Source organism: Alligator sinensis, unplaced genomic scaffold (assembly GCF_000455745.1).
Source record: "Alligator sinensis unplaced genomic scaffold, ASM45574v1 scaffold246_1, whole genome shotgun sequence".
NCBI classification, from domain to species: domain Eukaryota; kingdom Metazoa; phylum Chordata; order Crocodylia; family Alligatoridae; genus Alligator; species Alligator sinensis.
In genome coordinates, this window is record NW_005842367.1 from 937,024 (window position 1) to 957,540 (window position 20,517).

The 20,517-nt window shown below is 41.5% G+C and overlaps 1 protein-coding gene across 7 annotated transcripts in view; it reads right to left on the reverse strand.

Annotated features, from left to right (window-relative positions):
- Positions 1-20,517, reverse strand: part of WDR19 (WD repeat domain 19) — a 90,164-nt gene that overhangs the window by 38,471 nt on the left and 31,176 nt on the right. For 4 of the 7 annotated variants that reach the window (XR_003095384.1, XM_014522540.2, XM_014522539.2 and 1 more), the window contains 13 exons: positions 19,979-20,091; positions 18,578-18,751; positions 14,090-14,160; positions 9,932-10,104; positions 9,708-9,822; positions 8,361-8,467; positions 7,770-7,892; positions 6,724-6,873; positions 5,857-6,004; positions 4,308-4,512; positions 3,550-3,709; positions 451-561; positions 53-162 (listed from right to left, as the gene is read on the reverse strand). Coding sequence is in view for 6 of the 7 variants with exons in the window: in XM_014522540.2 (XP_014378026.1) it covers positions 53-162; positions 451-561; positions 3,550-3,709; positions 4,308-4,512; positions 5,857-6,004; positions 6,724-6,873; positions 7,770-7,892; positions 8,361-8,467; positions 9,708-9,822; positions 9,932-10,104; positions 14,090-14,160; positions 18,578-18,751; positions 19,979-20,091 (1,760 nt within the window). In the remaining variant the exon portion in view is untranslated. The remainder of the gene's footprint in view (positions 1-52; positions 163-450; positions 562-3,549; positions 3,710-4,307; positions 4,513-5,856; positions 6,005-6,723; positions 6,874-7,769; positions 7,893-8,360; positions 8,468-9,707; positions 9,823-9,931; positions 10,105-14,089; positions 14,161-18,577; positions 18,752-19,978; positions 20,092-20,517) is intronic. The other 3 variants (XM_025210687.1, XM_025210686.1, XM_025210688.1) reach the window with 3 other exon arrangements.

Sequence of the window (20,517 nt, forward strand, 5' to 3'; positions counted from 1 at the left end):
GCAGGAATAGTCATTCTAAATTATTATACTATACTTTTATGAAGAAACATACGTAAATTCAAGCTGCACAGCATATTCCTTTGATATGAATGGGATCTGGTCTGGAGCTAAACGTCTAGCCAGCTGTAATGCACTGTCCCAATGCTGCAAATCTCTTCTCATCTGTTATCAAAAGAAATTATTTACATTTAGTTTCTGGGAAAACCAATCTTGTGATGTAAGTATGTGAAATGATGAATTATGATACAAATGTTTAATGTTATAATTATAATGTTCATATTGGTAGAAAATTTAAGAGAGATGACAGTGTAACAAAGGTTAATATACACTTATCTTAAACAACTGACAGAACGTATCATTTAGAGCATGGGAGAGAAATCCAAACAACTAAGCAGAATTATCACAAGGGGGAGAATATAACAATTAATTTTAGGTAGCTTGCCAGTGTACCTCAAGTGCAGCAATAGGGCAGGTGGATGCTAGATATAAATCCTGAGCCAGATTAAAGTCACTGGTGAACATGGCAAGATGTCCTGCTAAAAGACTGCGATCTTCTATTCCCTGGAAACAGATATGAGTGCAACAACAGTCCTAACATTACAAAGTGTTACTGTTACTAACTTTAAAAATAGTCTACTGAAATGTGTTACTAGATCATTCTACACTCAGAAAAAAAACATATGGAATAACATAATTTATAATTCTCTCCCACCTTCCCCCAAAAATGTGACACTTCTCAATATACAAGCAAATGCTACCATCAAATAGAAAAATACAGCTACTGTCACCAATACACAGCACCCAACAAATTTAAAAGCTCAGCTATACAGCCTTCGTTTGAAAAAAACCTTTGAAGTTAATAAGACTGTTTATACGACTAAAGGTTACAAGACCAGGCATTAATACAATAGTTAAACATCAGGAAATTAAAGTTTTTAAATGAGTGGTCCAGACATTCAAAGCAAGACTTTTAGAATAGTAATTTTTGTGGGGAAAAAAATGTTCAATGCTTTTACCATTGCAACACTCCCCTATCAGCAATTTAGAATAACATATTCTAACTGTTCCTATATTAATATATAAGATACATTTCTGTAACCTGTTAATATTAGATATTTACAATGGTAACAGACTTTATCTTCCCACTAAAAATGATAATTAAAAAACCCTCAAGAACAAAACACTGCATTGTGAATGTCTTGTTTCTTCTGTGACATGTACTGCATACATATGATGACATGTATGGCATGCATACGGAATAATGGTCTGCAAATGTATTTGACCAGTACACGTATCTTAATGGAAAAATGGAGACAAAAGGGTGAGGGACATGAAAACTTCAAAAGAGTACCTACATATAAAATGAGTAGAAATGTATTAGTCTCCTATCAATATATTTTATTAATCTTAAGATGCAAAAAAACCCTAAGGTTAATACAATATGTTTAGGTTACCTATTTTAAAATAAAAACAATATACATGCGTTTATTTTGTCAAGGAAATATATGTATAATGTGTATAATGTGAAGGAGCTCATAAGCTGTACATTTAATAGTTTACCTAGTAATCAAAAGCATTTTATATATAATTTATGCTTGGAATATGAAAAAAATCATAAAGCAGCAGAGTAGTGAAAAGTAATAAAGAGAAGCAAGAACTTAACATATGGAAAATATTGTATGCAACTCCCCAGACAACAAATGACATTAATTATACATACAAACTGTTTATATCTTTTCTGTTTTGTTTCTTATTAAGTAAGGTTTTGAAGAAAACCTCTGTAAGAATTATAAATCCCTGGTGTGGGCAAATTGACAAGAAAGTATGCTCCATGAAAGCATTACAATTGGCAGTCATTAACAGATACAGAATCAAGGCATTCTATCTCAATTTCAGTTGCACTACTGTTAATCCAACCTAACTCCATTAACTTTAATAGCTCCTGGTACAAATGAGATCAGAATATAACCACAAGATTCTGAAATATGAGAATCAAGGGATGATGCATATTCAGAACTTCTTGCTGGACTTAGCAAATATTTAAAAATTCCGTTATTTTGCTTTTAAAAACATCATTTTAATTTATAACTGATTAGCTGGATGTCAGAGTTAAACCCCAAGGTCAAAAGAAACTGATTTCTAGCACTTGAAAAAAGTAGATATGAAAGATGTTGTGCAAATAGTGGCACTTCAAATGTCAGTGTTTCAAAAGTCAACACTAGCCTTTCTTCTAGTATGTTGACACACTGGCTTTCTGGGAAAAGGGCCATCACAACCACTGTGAAGGGCTTTAAAATAAAGTGGGGGGGGAACATTTAGAAAGATGCTTGTAATTTCTGTGCTTGGTTTTAATACACAGGAAAAAGAAAAGTAAAAAAGTTAAAACAATGAATAAAAGAAAACCAGAAAATAGAATAGCTAGAAAGGAGAAAGAAAATACTGATACTGATGACAGCACTAATTAGTAGGGGTGTGTGAAAAGGGCCATATTTGATTCAGATTTGGCCCGAACTGGGGACAGTGATTCGATTTGTTGATTTGGATCACTGTCCTGATTCAATTCGGCCTAATCTGAATCTGAAGATTTGATGCTGTTTGGAGAATCAGCGATTCAGCCACAGACAGCTTTAAATATTTTTTCTATATACCTTGAGGTACCAGGTGCGGCTCGCGAACACTGCAATGGTGAGGCAGATGGAGCATCCCACAGGAGCATAGGTGGGCCCCCCGCGTGCTCAGCAGTGAACCCGGAAGTGGACTGGAAGTACTTCTGGTTCACTTCTGGGTCTGCCACTGAGCATGAGGGGGACCCCCCCCCACCTTCCCCACAGCCTCCCTGCTCAGTGATCGGCCACGGGGGGACCCTCAGTACCCCCCAGATCCAGGAGGCACCAGTCACAGAGCCAGGGGCAGGGGTACCCCACATGCTCTGCGGTGGATCTGAAAGTGGACCACTAACTACTTCATTTGTCTGCTTTATCCCATGGTAACCTGTCTGCTCTACCCACTAAACTGGGGTAGAACTCATAGACAAAACAGCTAGGCAGACAGTCTGACATGCAAAGTCTCCTCCCACCTTTTGAAGTGTAATTTGTTTAATCTGTTCATACTTTGTGTGTGATTTTTCCTTCTCAGTATATGGCAATCCAATACAAAAAGTTCTCCTAATCTCAGGAATTACCAAAACCTCATTTATATGTTAGCTCATATTTGGTATAAAATCAAATTTTTAACGGTTAAGAAACAGTCGAAAAATATATGGAAAACCGGTTAGTATTAAAATGCTGATGCAAATGACCTAGCTGAGTAGGTATCATAGTGAAATATTTAGTACTTACTTGAGTATGTAGAATGCCCAGAGAAATCATTTCTCCCCATTACTTACTTATTTTTCCTTTAAGATAGACTTTTAAAATAAATCTGGCTTTGATTTAAAAAAAAAAAAAAATCCCAAAAACCAATTCCAACAATCTTAAAGGTAAATTAAAAACTTAATTTTTCTTTTTTTTTTTTAAACAAAAATGTGCGACTGCTACTTTTATATTTTACCTTTATTTGCTCTAGTGACATCACCATTCCAACATTTCTAATTGTGCGATAGACTCGTATTGCAAATTCTACCTCCATGTGATGCAAGCAAGCTCTCGCAAGCTCATTCCAACCCGACTGGTTATTCAGAAGTTTGCAAACCTCCCATGCTTCAGAAAACCTATTCAGGGAGAAACACAGAGTTAAAAACAATGATTGTACAGAGAGTTATCTACTCTTAGATTTGTTTTTGTTTTTATATAAACCTTAAGAAAACTAACTTATCCTAAAGTGGACGTCACTTGGGGATTGGCGATATGTAGGTCACAGAGGACTACTGGAGGATCCTATGGCAGGAAGAAGGGAAATTCACACAGATCTATTGGTTTACACTTTGTTCCAGGTGACCCCTTAACTCCCCTTCAGCAAGCCATTGTTTCCTAGGCCTACTCTGGACCTTTTGACTACCTCTCCACTGTACTGGTTCTTGGTTGATTCACTAGACTGGGAACTAAGAGACATCTTCAACCACTTTTGGGGGGAGATGTCATGGAACTCAGAACAGTTCTTGAAAATAAATAGTTCTTTGCTTGCAATAAAGAAAAATTAGTACTGGATCATTTGTTATTGCTTAATCTATATGGACAACCAATTACCTGGCCCAATAGTTCAATGTAACTTTATCAATAATCAGCATGATATTTTTAGAATGCTGTATTGATCTATAGATGGAAAAGAAAACAAGTAATTAACCACATATAATTAAAAAGTAGACCTACCTTTTCAGCATTAAAGTCTGAGATAGCATTTGTTTCAGCTCATTCGGTCCACTGTCTTTCAAATTTCTAAGGAAACTATGAGTACTAAGAAAGATATTGTTTGTTTTCCCGCTTTGAGTCTGACAAGTTAATTCTCCATTATACAACAGCAGTGGTTTATGGGAAAAAGGAACTTTGGTGCCACCTGCCAAAATAACTTTGGACCCTGTATTAGGAAAAAAACAAAACGAAATTATTTAACAAGACCCTTATACTGTAAAATGTTTAGCAGGCAGTCACTTTGAAAGGCTAGGAAATATAACACTGAAGGAATTTTATTCTGAAAACTCAATGAACTTGTTCTTTTCATCGTTAGCATAATAGCAACACTATACATTAGTGTCAGGCAGAACTACGTAAGATCTCTAATTTTGGTTTTCATTAGTTATGGTATGTATTTGACTTTATATTTATTTAGCAAAATTAAAAGTAACTTTACATAAACCTTGAATTGAGAGGCTTTAAGGTTTAGGCAAACATTAAAGATACAGTGAATACCATATGGCAAGTGCTATTAAAGAATGGTTCTCCAATGGATCATAAACAAACAAATGAAAGTACCCTTTACTAGCAGGCATGTGGACTATATGACCAACTGGATGAATAATGGTAATTTGTATGACTCATCAGAAGGCCTGATTAAAATTCTGGCTAAAAAGAAAATGAAAAGGAAACATAAGTCTTGCTATTCATTTTGAGCAAAGATGTGTCTATGTTACCGAAAAGAGAAAAAAAAAACCAATGCAAGTAGGAGTGTGTAGGCCAAAGACTAAAATAGGAAACATGCAACTGAAGACTGAAATGTTTTGGTGGAGTTGTGTAGGAAAACCTACACAGCAATTGCCTTCTATATGGCTAGTTACACTTACCAACAGTAATCCTTATTGTTCATTTCTATATGTACCAAATTCATGTGACTGACTGTGTCTACATGAGACATTTACTGCAAAGTTGCCCAATTAGGTCTGTAGTAAACATCCCGGCATCTAAACATGCAGTATTATTAGGATGGCAAAAACTAATGAACTCTGCTGTAGGTTAGTACTTGTAAAACACAAGTACTATCTTATAGCAGAGTTTTTTTACTCTGTATCAACACATGTGTAGACGCTGATAGGGCTGGCTGAGGCATAAGGATGCTTCAGTGTGGAGGCTGCCTGTCAGCTAGCCTCACGCTGAACTACCCTCAAGCCCCAGCCAGCTCCTCCGGAGCATACCGAGTGCCTTGGGCTGGCAGGCTGACCCTCCAGGCTTCCTGCCACCTGGGGCTGCTCTGACTTGGCTCAATGTGCTGTGGCCCTGGGTGCAAATTCAAATGCAGCACCCAGGATCAATAAATTCTGGAAAGGTATGTGCCAAAGTTTATTGTTGAATGTTTAATTGCATGTGTAGATGTGCCCAGTTTGAATTAAATGGCAATGCTGAACATTATTGAAGAACCAGACATATTGTACATTTCAATTTAGTATGAAATGTTAAATGGCTCACAGAATTAAAATCTTTACAGTACCTTGTATACTATCCTTATGAAAAACATAAGTATACACTTTATCATCATCATAAGCAGCAAATACACCTTTATCTGTTGGCCAGTTTTCCCAGAGGACACCTTTAATAGTTGGTGCAAAATTTGGAATTTCATACACACCATCATTTACCTACAAAAAATAATATGAAATTATTTAAGAAATGGAAAGTGCATGTGACACACTGAATATTGCAATAGACTTATCACCTATCTCCAAAAAAACGTAACAAGAATATAGTAGTTGCCTGATGGGTGATAAAAATTACAAGAAACATGACAAATTTTCTGATGAGAAGCTGTGAATAATAGAACGATTTAGAGAAGAGATAATTTGTAAAAACAATATTGAGAGGAAAACTGGATTCTCTTTTTTACTTTTCTTATAACAGGAAAACAAGGGGACATGCAATTAAATGGAAAGGTACAACATTTAAAAGTGATACAAGAACTTCCTTTTTTTTTTTTTTTTAAAAGTACACAACACAAAGGAGTGCCAACGAATGTAATAGGATTAAAGCACTAGATATTAACAAGGATAATGGAAAAAATCTAGAGTTACTTTAAGAAGAATAAAGCAATTTTAAGATACATAAAGTGTATAACTCAATTACCAAATGCCTGGGATTACGAAGAAATTTCCTGCATGGGCAGTCTACTCCATAATTATGTATTTTTGAACTTCCATTGAAAATTTTTCACACATTCTACTACTGGAAACTGTTTGATCCAATATGATGATTCAACCAACTGATGAATATTTATTCTGATAAAACACACTGTACAGGAGAACAGTTGACAGCGAACTCTGCTGGTAAATATAAATGCCTCGAAGACCCTGAATTGACTTACTGGGCAATAGACAAAGCCGTCACCTTTGTCATCAATGAAAACCAATCTGGTTCCATTCGGGTCTGGAAAGATTTTTCTCACACTGACAGTATGCCGATATTCATTCACATACTTCCAGTCTTCAATGTAGAAATAATGAATAACACCAGTCTAATAATAAATAATAGAATAATCATAATAGTGGTAATAAATGAGTTACTAGACTATACATTCTTTGGGTGACCAATTTTGATGGAATGAGACTGCCACCCCTACTTCAATCTGTCCATTCCTTGGGTGCTGAGCATGGGGAATGTTGAAAAAAGATTATAATTTTTTATAATCTTCTTTTCCCTACTGGCAGCTATTCTGAGGAAAGGCAAGAGAAACTGGAGCTTTTTCCCTGTAAGCAAAAAGGCAAAAATGCTTTTTAATGCATTTTAGTAGAGCAAAGGAGCAGAACAGATTTTGTCTGTCTTCTGCTGACCACTAGCTGGGGCTACTTCTATACAAGAAGGGCTATAAAAGCACTTCAAAATTTAGAAAAACCTAAAACTTGGCATTTTTACCAAACTGATTAAAACCTTGTCTAGGAGCAGCATATGAATGCTGCTGCAGGGAAAAGTGCTAGTGGTGCCTTGGTCCTAGTGCCCAACCATCTGCCTCTGACCCCAAATGGGTCAACCCCCTGACAGCCTTAAAAGGTTGGTTGTTTACTGCTGCCTTAAATATTTAGTAGCACCTCAGAAAAAAAGGGAAAAAAACCCAAGACTTGACTTAAAATGCTGACTTTGGATACAAATTTAAATGATTACACATCACTGTAATCTGCCAGTACTACTTTATTTCATGTAGGTGTAAATAATGAAGGAAGTTGGCTTTAATTTTGTCCCCATTTGCTTAAACACGGTTAAACAGAGTGTTTTCGGGGAGACTGCATATCAGAGCCTTACAACCTACACCCCTGTATCAGAGCCTTACAAATTATGTCTATGATATAATGAACAAGTAAATCAAACAAGAAACTTATTGCATTAAAGAAGATATGAAATAGGAAAAACACTTACATCTGTACCATAAATGAGAAAATCACCAGTTAAAGCATGACACAAGATTCGACATTTATCTTCTACTGCTGGGAAGAGTCGAGTCTCTCGCTCTTCTTGGTCATCCAAACCTTCACCTTCTATCTAAAGCATAAGGAGTAAAGGAAGTTGAACTGCACCATGCTTAATGAGATATTAATAGGTTTTGCCTGTACAAAATAAGTGAATAAGATGAAACACTGGTTGCTACACCTAGCTCAGAATTGCCCTTTCACATATATTACTTACAAACCACTCCCCATTCCCTGCAAGTTCCCACAAGAGCATATACACACAGCTTGTTGAATAGCCAAGAACAAAGAATTTTCTTCTCTGCGACTGCTACTTGAATACAGAATGTATATTTTTTTAAAAGTTCCCAGAAATTCAACTGTTTTCATGTTCTCTATTAAAGCTCTCTTTGGCCTCTTCTGTCAACTGCATCTACTCAGCACCTCGTTTCTACTCTTATTCCAAGATTATTATTATTTTGACTCATTCAATTTCTTCCTCACTCTACCACTACCTGAGTTCAGCTGAATTCTTGTATCTCAAAACCTTCAGTGTACTTACCATATGCAACTGGACTTTACCCTCAAAGAGTGCAGCAGCATAGTCAGAATTAAGACTCATACTGGCTACTGTCCCGAGATACTCCATGTCTTTAAGTTTTTTTACACCTACCAAATTTAAGGGGGAAAAAGAGAGTTACCTATGTTCTTGTGTCTTCACTAGCCATCTGTATAACATATAATTGTCTAAAATGGTATGAGTCAGTACATGCAGAAGGTGAGAAGGAGTTCCCTACAGGAAAGAGATTATGAGGAAGTATTTTCACCCTTAAGACTGCAAAGGATTAGAGCAGGGGTGCTCAACCTCCAGCTCATGGGTCCAAATGTGGCCTGCCAAACCACTGCATGTGGCCTATGTGCCTCCCTACAGATTCAGAAATTTGGTAGCAGGGAAGTACTGGCTGCTCTTCCTGCTGCCAAATTCCCATACCCCTTCTCCCAGCACAGCCAGATCAGGGCCAAATCATGCCCCCTTCTCTCTGTGCTGCTGGGTAGGGACTGGGCCACACCCCTTTCCCCAGGGGGCTGGGCTACACCCTCTTCCCCCTGCGGGCTGGATCACCCCCTTCCCTCCATGTGGCTTGGTTGGGGCTGGACCACCCCCTTCCCTCCACAGGGCTGGATCGGGGTTGGGCCACACCCCTCCCCCAGCCCCCTCCACACAGCCAGGTAGGGCCTTGCCATATCAGCCCCAGGAGCTGGATCAAGCTGACTAAGCGAAAAGGTTGAGCACCCCTAGATTAAAGTGATCTTCTCCTTCCAAGCAAAATCTCACTTGTTAATTTGACTAATGCTGGATTTTTTTCCCCCATTTTTTGAGTAATTTTATTCACAAAAAGTTCTAAATTGAGATACATGGACACTTATAGCCACTACCTAATAACAGGGGTAGCAGAATCTTCTCTACTCTCTCATAAATTCTATTCTATATCTCTAGAGAACTGAGAGTAATTTAGTCATTAGTACTAATACAACTCTGGTAAAAATATCAGTATAGAATGGGGCTATTGACTAATGTCACAGAAGCAAAAAAAAATCCTTCAGTTTGTAATAATTTTCAGTCAGCATCATAGGCTGAGTTTGATCTGATAATGACCCAAATAAAGAGGGCTTCCTATCTCATAACTAACCACTTAAACTGAATTTCTGTTTTGACTGCTTCTACAATGCTTTAGTGCCAGGAGATTCAAGTACTGGAAATCCAATGTCCACTCCTATATTTTGGTGTCCCAATGACAGCTTTTTGATGATTAGAATATTTAAACCCCACACCAGTTTTATAAAAGTCATGTATTTAGCACATAGTGATGATGCTACTCCAAAATAAGAGAACTAAATTTATACTTACTATCTTCTGCAAGTGAATAAAACCAAGCCCGATTGTTCATTCCAACTGCCAAATGACAGAGGCCAACAGCCACAAAGTTAGGCTCCACTTCAACAGAAACTGTGATTGGTAGCTCCTGCATGAAATATTATAATAATATTCCTCATTCATTATGTTATAATATTGGACTACTTATTTTTTTAGCTTTATTTAGATGCAATTTTTAAACAACTAGACTAGCGCACCTTTTCTACATGATTGGCTACAGTAACTTCAAGAAGAGAAGTGAGATATGCAATCCGTGTGCTGTAAGAATCTCCCAGGATTGGAAGTTTTGTCAAGAAGACATGGAGGGATCCCCTTTGCGTAGACACTGCCAGCAACTGCCCATCATCTGTCCATGCCAGTTGATCTAGACCTAAAATATTGAAGAGCTTTTACAAAAAAGTTTCTTGATTGTTACTGAAATCAAGAAAAAAATTGTACTGTTTTAGACTGCAATAGCATCAGAATTTCATAAGTCAATAAACATTTTTCCACATCCTTTTTTTAAGTAATTCATTAGTGAATATTAGAATGATGATAACAATACAAGCAATATTAGAATGATGATAACAATGCAAGTAATACAAATATTAGTATTTGTTTAATTGTAAATAGCACAACTCCACAATAAATGAATTAAACATCGAAACAAGAAGTAACAATGCCCAGCACCTGCTACTCTAGAGATACAGTCTTTTCCTCAATGCTGTGAAAGTCACATATACACACACTGCAAGTCAGGATGAGAACAGACTTGATATCTGCACTTACCACAAGAACAAGCCACTCAAAAGCAAAACAAAGAACATAAAAATACGAATAAAATAAAATAAACATATTAACTTAATAATCTGAATACACTACAAATTCAGAAACAGCAAATAACATTGCTGAGCCACTGGCACGACTGTTTGAGCTCTCATGGTGCTCCGGACAGGTCCCTGAGGACTGGAAAAAGGCCAATGTGGTGCCCATTTTTAAGAAGGGGAGAAGGGAGGAGCCAGGTAACTTTAGGCCAGTAAGTCTTACCTCTATCCTTGGGAAAATACTAGAAAAAAATCAACGAGCGTATTTGTGAAAGCTCAGCAGGGGAAATGCTGAATGCAAACCATCACGGGTTTGTCACAGGTAGATCCTGCCTGACAAACTGTATAGCCTTTTATGACCAGGTCACATACTGCCTGGACACAGGAGTGGAGGCCAATTTTAGGAAGGCCTTCAACACAGTTTCGCATCCTATTCTTAAAGGGAAGCTAACGGGCTCTGGAGTGGATGCCTACACAGTCAGGTGGGTGCCTACCTGGCTTAGGGACCACACCCAGAGAGTGGTGGTTGATGGGTCATTCCCGGCCTGGAAGGAGGCGGGCAGTGGGGTCCCGCAGGGTTTGGTCCTTGGACCAGTGTTATTTAATATCTTCATCAGCGATTTGGACGAGGGTGTGGTGAGCACCTTCTCCAAGTTTGCGGATGATACCAAACTATGGGGAAAAGTGAATTCACCAGAGGGCAGGGAGCAGTTACAGGCTGACCTGGACAGGTTAGATCAGTGGGTGGAAAGTAATAGGATGCAATTCAACAAAGATAAATGTAAGGCACTCCGCCTAGGAAGGAGGAATCCCCAGCACACCTACAGGTTGGGGGATGTCCTCCTCAGCAGCTCAGAGAGATCTTGGAGTCATAGTTGACTCCAAGGTGAACATGAGCCGGCAGTGCAACGAGGCCATCAACAAATTCAATCGCACCTTGTTGTGTATTAGCAGATGCATGACTAACAGATCGAGGGAGGTGATGCTCCCCCTCTATGTGGCATTGGTCAGGCCACAGTTGGAGTACTGTGTCCAGTTTTGGGCACCACATTTCAAGAGGGACACGGAGGATCTGGAGAGGGTTCAGAGGAAGGCCACTCGCATGATTAGTGGTCTCCGTGAAAGACCCTATGAGGAGAGATAGAGAGATCTGAATCTCTTCAGCCTATACAAAAGACGGCTGAGGGGTGACCTTGTAGCCGCCTGTAAATTTATCAGGGAGGACAGCAGGGAATCGGGGATGCGTTGTTCACCAGAGCGCCCCAGGGAGTAACTAGGAATAATGGGTGCAAACTACTGGAGAGTAGATTTAGGTTAGACATTAGGAAGAATTTTTTTACAATAAGGGTGGCGAGTCTGGAATGGGCTTCCAAGAGAGGTGGTCCTATCACCAAACTTGGAGGTCTTCAAGAGGAGACATGACAATCACCTGGCTGGGGTCGTCTGACCTCGGTCTTTTTTCCTGCCAGGGGCAGGGGGTCGGACACAGTGATCCAGTGGGTCCCTTCCGACTCTATAATCTACGAATCTATAAAACAACTAGTCTGAAAAACAGTATTTTTAAATATTTTTGTAACAAGGACTCAGGCAGGAGTCCTGTTACTTAGACAAAGTCGGGCAGGATTGACCTGACAACGAACCCTGTCAGGTGGAAGAAAGCACGCACCCGAGACAGGATTGGGCAATTAGACCGCGAAAACCAGCATAAAAGTAGGCGGTGGGGAGCGACTGTTTGCCTTCGGGTGCAAGAAGACGAACGAGGAATGACGGAGACTTTAGAGGGGAAAGAAGAAGCCAGACCTGCAATCCAGAAGAACGCCAGAGGTGTGGGACTCCAGGAACAGTGGCAGGTCAGTCTTAGAGGGAGATTGCTTTTGGAGAATCTCAGTTGCACTGGTGAGTGCGGGAAGATCCTGAGGCACCGGAAGGTGGATGCCAGGAACCGAGAGAGAGAGAGAGAGAGGGAGAGAGAGAGAGAGAGAGAATGTGCGCCCCTTGGATAAGTTGCGGGGTTGGGGTAGGAGTGAAAACGGAGAGACTGTTTGGGAGAGAGCAGCTGGAGATCGCTCCCAGCAAAAGATTCCGGTGGAGAGGAAGAAACACGGGAAGCACATACCGCTAATGAACTAATTAGCGGCAGAGATTGTTTGCAAAGTAGTTGCAAAGTATCCAGCTCAGAGATTTCTCATTTGTAACACTGGCTTCCCTCGCTAATGAAGTAATTGGTGAGATTGCTATAGCTGTATCACTTTTATTTTGGAAATAAACTAGCACTGTGAGCTTTAACACTGGGGTGGCACTTATCTATCCTAAACATCAAAGAATGCTGATCTCCTTTCTTTTCTTCCCAATCCAAGTTGTGGCAGGCAAGTACAGAGGAGAGACGATGATAAGATTGCTCATCCTGCTCACAATTTTGTTTAAAAAAAAGTTAAGATGTAGCAAGTGCCCAATTTGCTCAATGAACACATCAAAACATATACATGTCAGACAAGAGGGAGTGAACCATAATACCCATGTTCAGAAAGCTTAATGAATACCAGGGGTGCACCAACAGAGTTTGGGGGCTGATACCGATAGCCGATATTTAAGGAGGCATATTGGCCAATACTAATCCGATATTTGATACAGCTGCCATCAGATGGTAAGTCTGGTGTGGTAAAAGGGGAGGGAGGAGAGAAGGGGCATGGCGGGGCAGATCAATGCCCCCATGGTGAGGGAGGGGACAGGACAGGTGCTGCCCAGCCGGGGCGAGGGGTGCATGGGATGGAACTGCGGCTTGTGGGGTGGGGGCAACTCCTGCTGCTGCCTGTACCCCGGGAGGACAAAGGGAGGATGGGACAGGTGCAACCAGGTCTGTGCAGTGCAGGGTGGGCTGCCACTGTGGGGTGGAGCCAGAGCTGGCGCTGTGCAGGGCTTTTCTTGCTGGAGCCTCGGCTTGAAACGAGCTCCAGTGGCACTGGGAGGAGGCTGCAGCCACCCCAAATTTCACTGCAGCTCCAGTCCTAGCACCACACAGCCAAGTGCAGCCCCGGCTGAACACTCCGCCTCCACCCAAGTGCTGGGAAAAGCCACGGCTCTACCCTGCAGCTGTATCCTGCCCCGTGCAGATCTGGCGCCACATGCCCTCCTGGAGCACAAGCAGCAGCGGGAGCTGTCCTCACCCCATGAGCCGTGGCTCCATCCTGTGACCCCCCTGCTCCCAGGCTGGGCAGCGCCTGTCCTCGTCTCTTCCTTCACCACAGAGGGCAGTGGTCTGCCTTCCAATGCCCCTTCTGACTTACCAGCTGGAGGCAGCTCTCCACGCTACTGACTCTGCTCCATGCTGTGCACAAGCTCAGCGCAGCATGGGCATTTATTGGCCAAATTATCGGGCCGATATCTGCTATAAACAATTTTCTTTATATCAGTACCAATCTGATATTGGACCGACGTATCGGTGTACTTCTAATAAATACTCTTTAATATCTACTGAATATCAAAATTGTTTATGTGATAAGCGGCTTACATGACTTGACAAAATACATACTAGATTGAGAAACATTTTCATACCTTTATTTTCATCATCCAGATTTATTATAGCATACATTTCTTTCAGATCTGCCAGGTCACGGATCTTAATGCTAAAACAAAATACAGTAACTTTTAGTTCTATTACTTTAATCATCATGAACTGAAAAATAAACAAAGGAGACAGACTTACTATGGAAACAAACAAACAAACAAAAAGTACTAAAAGGGACAATATAAAGCAGTGTAGGTTTCCCATTTGAAAACAGACACCATCAATCTAGCAGTGTTGTAGCAGTGATGGCCCAGGTATAGGACAGAGATATTAGTAAAATTAAACAATATCTTCTATTGAACCAAACTGTGTAACTTGGCAGAAATAGGAGACAACTTCTCAGTCTTCAACTGATCTTAAGATGAATATTGAGGTATGCACTCTGATATAACTTATATATATGACAATAATTATATAGGATCTAGGCATCACCCCCTGGAGGCGGAGGGTAGACCAAGGTCATCTTCCAGGACAAGGGAGGACTTGGGGATCTCCCACACTGTCCAGCCAGGGGGTTGGACCAAGGTGGCCAGTGGCCCCAAGGCCAGCTGCACCAAGGTCCTCGCCCCTCTGGGGCTTTGCAACAGGTATGAACCTCTTGCAGCCCCAGTAGAGCCTGTAGAGTTGCCACCTCCTCCAGGCAACACAGGCTCATCCTCAGCCACTGTCCCTGCTCTACCTAAGGCCACTTGTAGAGTGGTTGTTGTGGGAGACTTCCTCCTGAGGGCGCAATCTGCCACCCTGCCCCCTTAGCCCAGGAGGTCTGCTGCTTCCTGGAGCCTGTATCTGGGACGTAGCCAAGAGGATCCCAAAACTCATCTGGCCCACTGACCATTACCCTATGCTCCTTATCCACGTGGGCACGAATGACATGGCTCGGAGCAATCCCAGCCAGGTCATGAGGTGCTACAGGGCTTTGGGAGCAGGGCTTAAAGGGTTGGGGGCACAGGTGGTGTTTTCCTCGATCCTCCCAGTTTTGGGCTATGGGCTGAGGAGGGAGAGGAGGATCGAGGTAGTCAACCAGAGACTGCAGTGCTGGTGTCATCAAGAAGGCTTCGGCTTTATAACAGGGAACCCTAGTCCTGTTACCAGAGAGCAGGTCGGCCCCTTTAAGACCAGAACTTTCTGGGCACAGCGTGCTGCTAAAGTGGGGGTTAAAAGCTTAGCCTGGCCAGCTAGTCAGGTGACCAGAAGGGGACAGGCCAGAGCTATAAAAACCCTGGGCTGGGCAGCAATAGGGGCCAGCAGCCAAAGGGGAAGGAGTGTGTATAAGAGCTCCACGGGGAGGCTTGGTGAGCTGTCCAGCTGCTGCAGGAGGGGAACTACTTAGGACTCTTGTAGAAGTGGCGGCAGCCCCAGAAGAAGGACCGTAGCAGACGATGGGAAGCAGAAGCACAAACCCCTGTGAAAATGTAAGCTGGCATGCTGCCTTTTTAAAATATTTTTGGTGGCGGTTATAGCCCATGGACATACTGTTTATAATTTTGCTCGATTAACACCGGTGGTTTGGGTGAGGCTATTGGGGAGGAGGCCCACTACAGTGTGGGGACCCTGGTGCCAGAAAGGGCACAGTACCCGGCGCCAGAGGGCGCAGTCATAAAAGGCCAGGGTGGCCTGGTGAACCTGGAGTGCAGCTGTGTGTTTTTGGGCTGGGACAGTGGAGGTTCAGGGCCGCTGCTCGGCTTTGAACTTGCAGCCCCTGGCTGTGAGGCCGGTGGGTGGGCAACAAGTCCCAAGACCAAGGCGCTAGAGCCTTGGAGTTCAACCCTATCTGGTGGATTTAGACGGGGAGGCCTAGCTAGAGAAAGACAGGGGTCAAGGCCCGTGGTGGCTGAGAACCCCAACATACAAAATACAATAGGCAGTCTCTCGCTTACAAGAACATCTGTATAATATTTCCATTAAGACGTGACAGGAAAGTAGAAAGCGGGACACGAGAAACATTAAGGGGACTTCAAGGGCGCCCCTCATAGGTCGTGGATAAAAGGCAAAAGATGGCACTGGGGAGGGCGACCTGTTACAGGCTTCCACGATCACAGTCCGCTCTTTGGTGAGAGAGGCAGTGGTCTGCTGGGAAGAGACAGCCTCCACCTCACTCCGCTGGGGAGGAGGGTCTTCTTAGCCAGACTGGCTGATCTGCTCAACTGGGCTTTAAACTAAGCCCACCGGGGCATGGGTGGATAACCGTGCATGCCGACGAGGCAACTACTGCATAACCAGCAGATTTTATGGCACCCAAGGGAATCCACAACTACACCAGCCCTGGAATGGTGTCTGCCTGGGAGTGCAAGGAAGCCTAGGGCTTCCAATGGGACACTTGTGTCTGTACACCAATACCAGGAGCTTGGGGAACAAACAGGAGGAACTGGTCCTCCTGCTAAGCAAGAAAGACTACGATCTCTTAGGGATAACGGAGACCTGGTGGGACTCCACCTATGACGGGCTATACCCTAGACGGCTATACCCTGTACAGGAGAGATTGTGTAGATAAATGGGGTGGGGGTGTAGCTCTCTGTGTCAAGGAAAGCTACACGTCCCTGCAAATTGCCATTGGCACCGAGGGAGGACGACTGGAGTCCCTCTGGGTTAAAATACGTGAAGAACGTGGCACAGGGGACATCATGGGGGGGAACCCCACAGCACGCTTATAAGCTCGGCAGTGCTACATTTGCTAGCACCACAGCTGAAAGAAACTTGGGGGTCATGATTGACCACAAGATGAAACATGAGCCACCAATGTGATGTCGCAGCTAGTAAAGCAAACAAAACCCTGGCTTGCATCCATAGATGCTTCTCAAGTAAATCTCAGGATGTCATCCTCCCGCTGTACTCGGCCTTGATAAGCCGCAGCTGGAGTAATGCATCCAATTCTGGGCTCCACAATTCAAAAAGGATGTGGAGAAGCTTGAGAGAGTCCAGAGGAGAGCCACACACATGATCAGAGGGCAAGAGAAAAGGCCTTATGAGAGGCTGAAAGCCACGGGACTCTTCAGCGTGGAAAAGTGCAGACTCAGGGGTGACCTGGTGGCTGCCTATAAGTACGTAAGGGGTGTGCATCAGGATCTAGGGGAATGTCTGTTCACCAGAGCGCCCCAAGGGATAACAAGGACCAATGGTCCTAAATTCCTCCATGACTGTTTTAGGCTGGACATAAGAAAAAACTTCTTTACTATCCAAGCCCCCAAGGCCTGGAACAGACTCCCTCCAGAAGTGGTACAGGCACCAACTCTGGACTCATTCAAGAAATGTTTGGATGCTTATCTTGCTGGGATCCTTTGACCTGAGCTAACTTCCTGCCCCTGGGGCAGGGGGCTGGACCTGATGATCTTCAAGGTCCCTTCCAGCCCTAATGTCTATGAAATCTATGAAATATGAAGCCCTTGACACAGTCTCTCAGATAAAAAAAGGATCAAAAGGAGGTGATCTTTCATAAATGCCCAAGGGATTTCCAAGGTGTGTTGGAAATCTGAAGAGACAATAGAGCAGCTATATCTATGTGGTGGGGATTGCCTAAGCAAGTTTTATATGTTGCATTATTAGCTAACCTGTAACCAACACAAAGGAGATACCACAAAATGCCAGGGTAGGGGCCACTGACACCAGATGAGTCTATGCAGTCCTGTAGAAGGAATTGAGATTCTCGGCATGCTAAATGCTTTATAGATTTTACTATCAGCTAAGTAGTCTATTTTTGGCATGGGATAATAAAGAAATATCTGCCCACTATTTTTATAGTTCTGTATGAGGCTTAAAAATTTGATATAGCTGAAGTTGAACATTTCACCCAAATTCCCAGTTACACCTGTATACCAGCCTGCATACCTGTCCATATAGCTGGTGGCTGCTAATTTAGCTTCACCAATACAAGCATCTTTACACTGTTGCAACTGTAGCCATAAAGAGTTAGAGCTCTAGTACCAGAAGCAGCAAAGCTCTATGTAGGCTGATGCACTCTTCTAGGAAGCCATCTTTGGTATCTCTATGCTGTACTACAATGGACATACTTTATCACTCTTTAGAAACTGACCTAGTTAAAACTAGTAGGAGACCTAACTGGGGGTAAAGTTACACTTCTATAAAGTTCTTTATATGAAGGTAAGTTAACCTATATTAGACTCCATTGGCCCTGGCTAGACTAATTCCTGTATCTGAGCATGGGCATTTTCACACCACGCTAATATATCCAATGTTACACAAAAACTTGTGGAACACATGTCTAGTGTTCAACAGATAGATCAAATTATGTAAGTAGCATCAAAGAGAAATTATTTGAACACTGTCTCCTACTGCTAGTGAGAAGATTGTTGGGAAATGTGCACCTCACAGCAACAAAAATGTTTTGCTGATGCTTTAGTACTTAGGCATCGTGTCAACAAAAGAGCAAAAAATATCAAAAGTGATAATGAATAAATGTTAGTATTCACTTTAAGCCACTTTCTATTTCAGAATTTTTTTGCATAAATAGTGTGACCTACCAGTTGTCTCCACATGATGCAGCTTTATTTAGTGACTGTGATACTGCAATGCTGGTTAGATTATCCTTATGGTTGCAAGTTTGAAAGATCTCTTGACCAATTTCTCGAATGTGTGTAGAAATGACCACAAAACAGCCACGAGAGAAGCCAATCATAATGTAGCCATCGCCATACCTATAACAAAAAGAACAAATAAGAGAGATGACTGGGAACTGGACTTCACAAACAGCAGTGCAACATGAAGGTCAGGATTTAAACTCCTCATGGAGAACACACACAAAAAAATTGTTCTTGGGCTGTAATGTCTGTTTTCCACAATGAGGTCATCATTGCAGGAAAAAATAACCAAAATATACTTAGCAGAATTAAAAAAAACCCTGTGCCACAACATTTATAGACAAATATTCCTTGTTTTCAATATTATAATTGAACTTTACTCATGACTAGGAGTCAATCTAATATAGCATCACTGTCATACTAAGTCTCTTTAGGAGAGAAGCCTTCCAGATTCAGCTATATTAAAGCAAAATGGACATGACCTTGTAAATATGCACATATATAATTGTATGAATATAAGAAACCCTCAGAAGCTTGCTGTGTATATTTGTAATTAGACTGCTTAGCTACTTTTCATATTAAGGACAACAATACAGGGTTGTTATAACTCAGGAACCTTTCCTTTCCTTTCTTTATGTTCTTGTGTAACAAGGTATTTAGTGTAGTTCACAGACTTGTTGGAATGTAACAGGGCCATGTTGTGAGCACTTCCTCTACGGCCTTGAACTTGTGACCTCTAGGCTGTCAACTTTGTATCTTGGTGCCCATGCCACCTTAGCCTCCATCTGTCCATAAGGTAAGAAAAGACAGCTACACAATTCCCTAGAGATTCCAAGTGCTGGGTACAGATGTTGGTTCTATGCTATCTGGATAAATGGAAGAAACTCCAATGTAACAACTAAAACAGGAGGGAGGTAGCCAGCAGCTTTTGAAGCATGCTCTAGGCCTTTTTTTCAAGAGGACTGCCTACCTACTGCATCCTCTTACTGTTATTCAGGAAGAGAGCAGGTTACATTAATAATACAGAAAGACTGTCTCACCAGCTTCTCATCCAAACAGAAACCATGCTGCAAGGCCCCCAATTTCACTTTCTTAGTAAGCATGTCCTTCTGGTAGTATGTGTGAACAAGTGTAGCACCAAGTCTCTCATTTCATTTAGACAATACTGCTCTTTAAGTAACAGGATTTTCAAATTAAAGTCATTATAAATTATACATGCCCTTAGTTAGAAAAGAATATCGTGTTAATAAAACATCTTGGTGTGACAGTGTTATACCGGTGTTAAAATAATTGCCCAAAGTGTTAAAAGATAAAACATGCATTAGGATATTATCGCTGGCTCACCATCTATAAGTCACAATGTTGCCATAACGCTGCTGAAATTCCAGATCAATTGGGTTATCAGGATCATTCAAATTAAAAAGAAACAATGTTTTCTTGCCAACAACCACACTTATCTGGCAACAGAAAAAAATGAAAACTCAAAATAAGAATAGCATCATTAAGATACTTATTTTTACTGGAAAAATATATACTTTCTACTTCCACTACTCTTTCACAATTCAGCTTAAGGTCCAAGACTACAGGTTACATTTTAATTTAAAAAATTTAACTATAAAATGTTTTTTTGGATTGAGAACTGTCACCTCTATGGTGGAAGGAAAAAGTATCTCAAACCTGTACACTGAACTACTCCTTGGGGGTGCAGGGATATAAACAAAACTTTTGAAGAAGTAACATTGCTGAATATATCAAATAATGCAATGATCCTAGTCACTTTTAAAAATTCACAGCCTTAAAATTAGGAAGATCTACAATTTCAGATCAAATGCCTCTTATTTGAAGTAACCCCAGAGGTTTTGCCCTTTGGTTCCTTTCTTTCC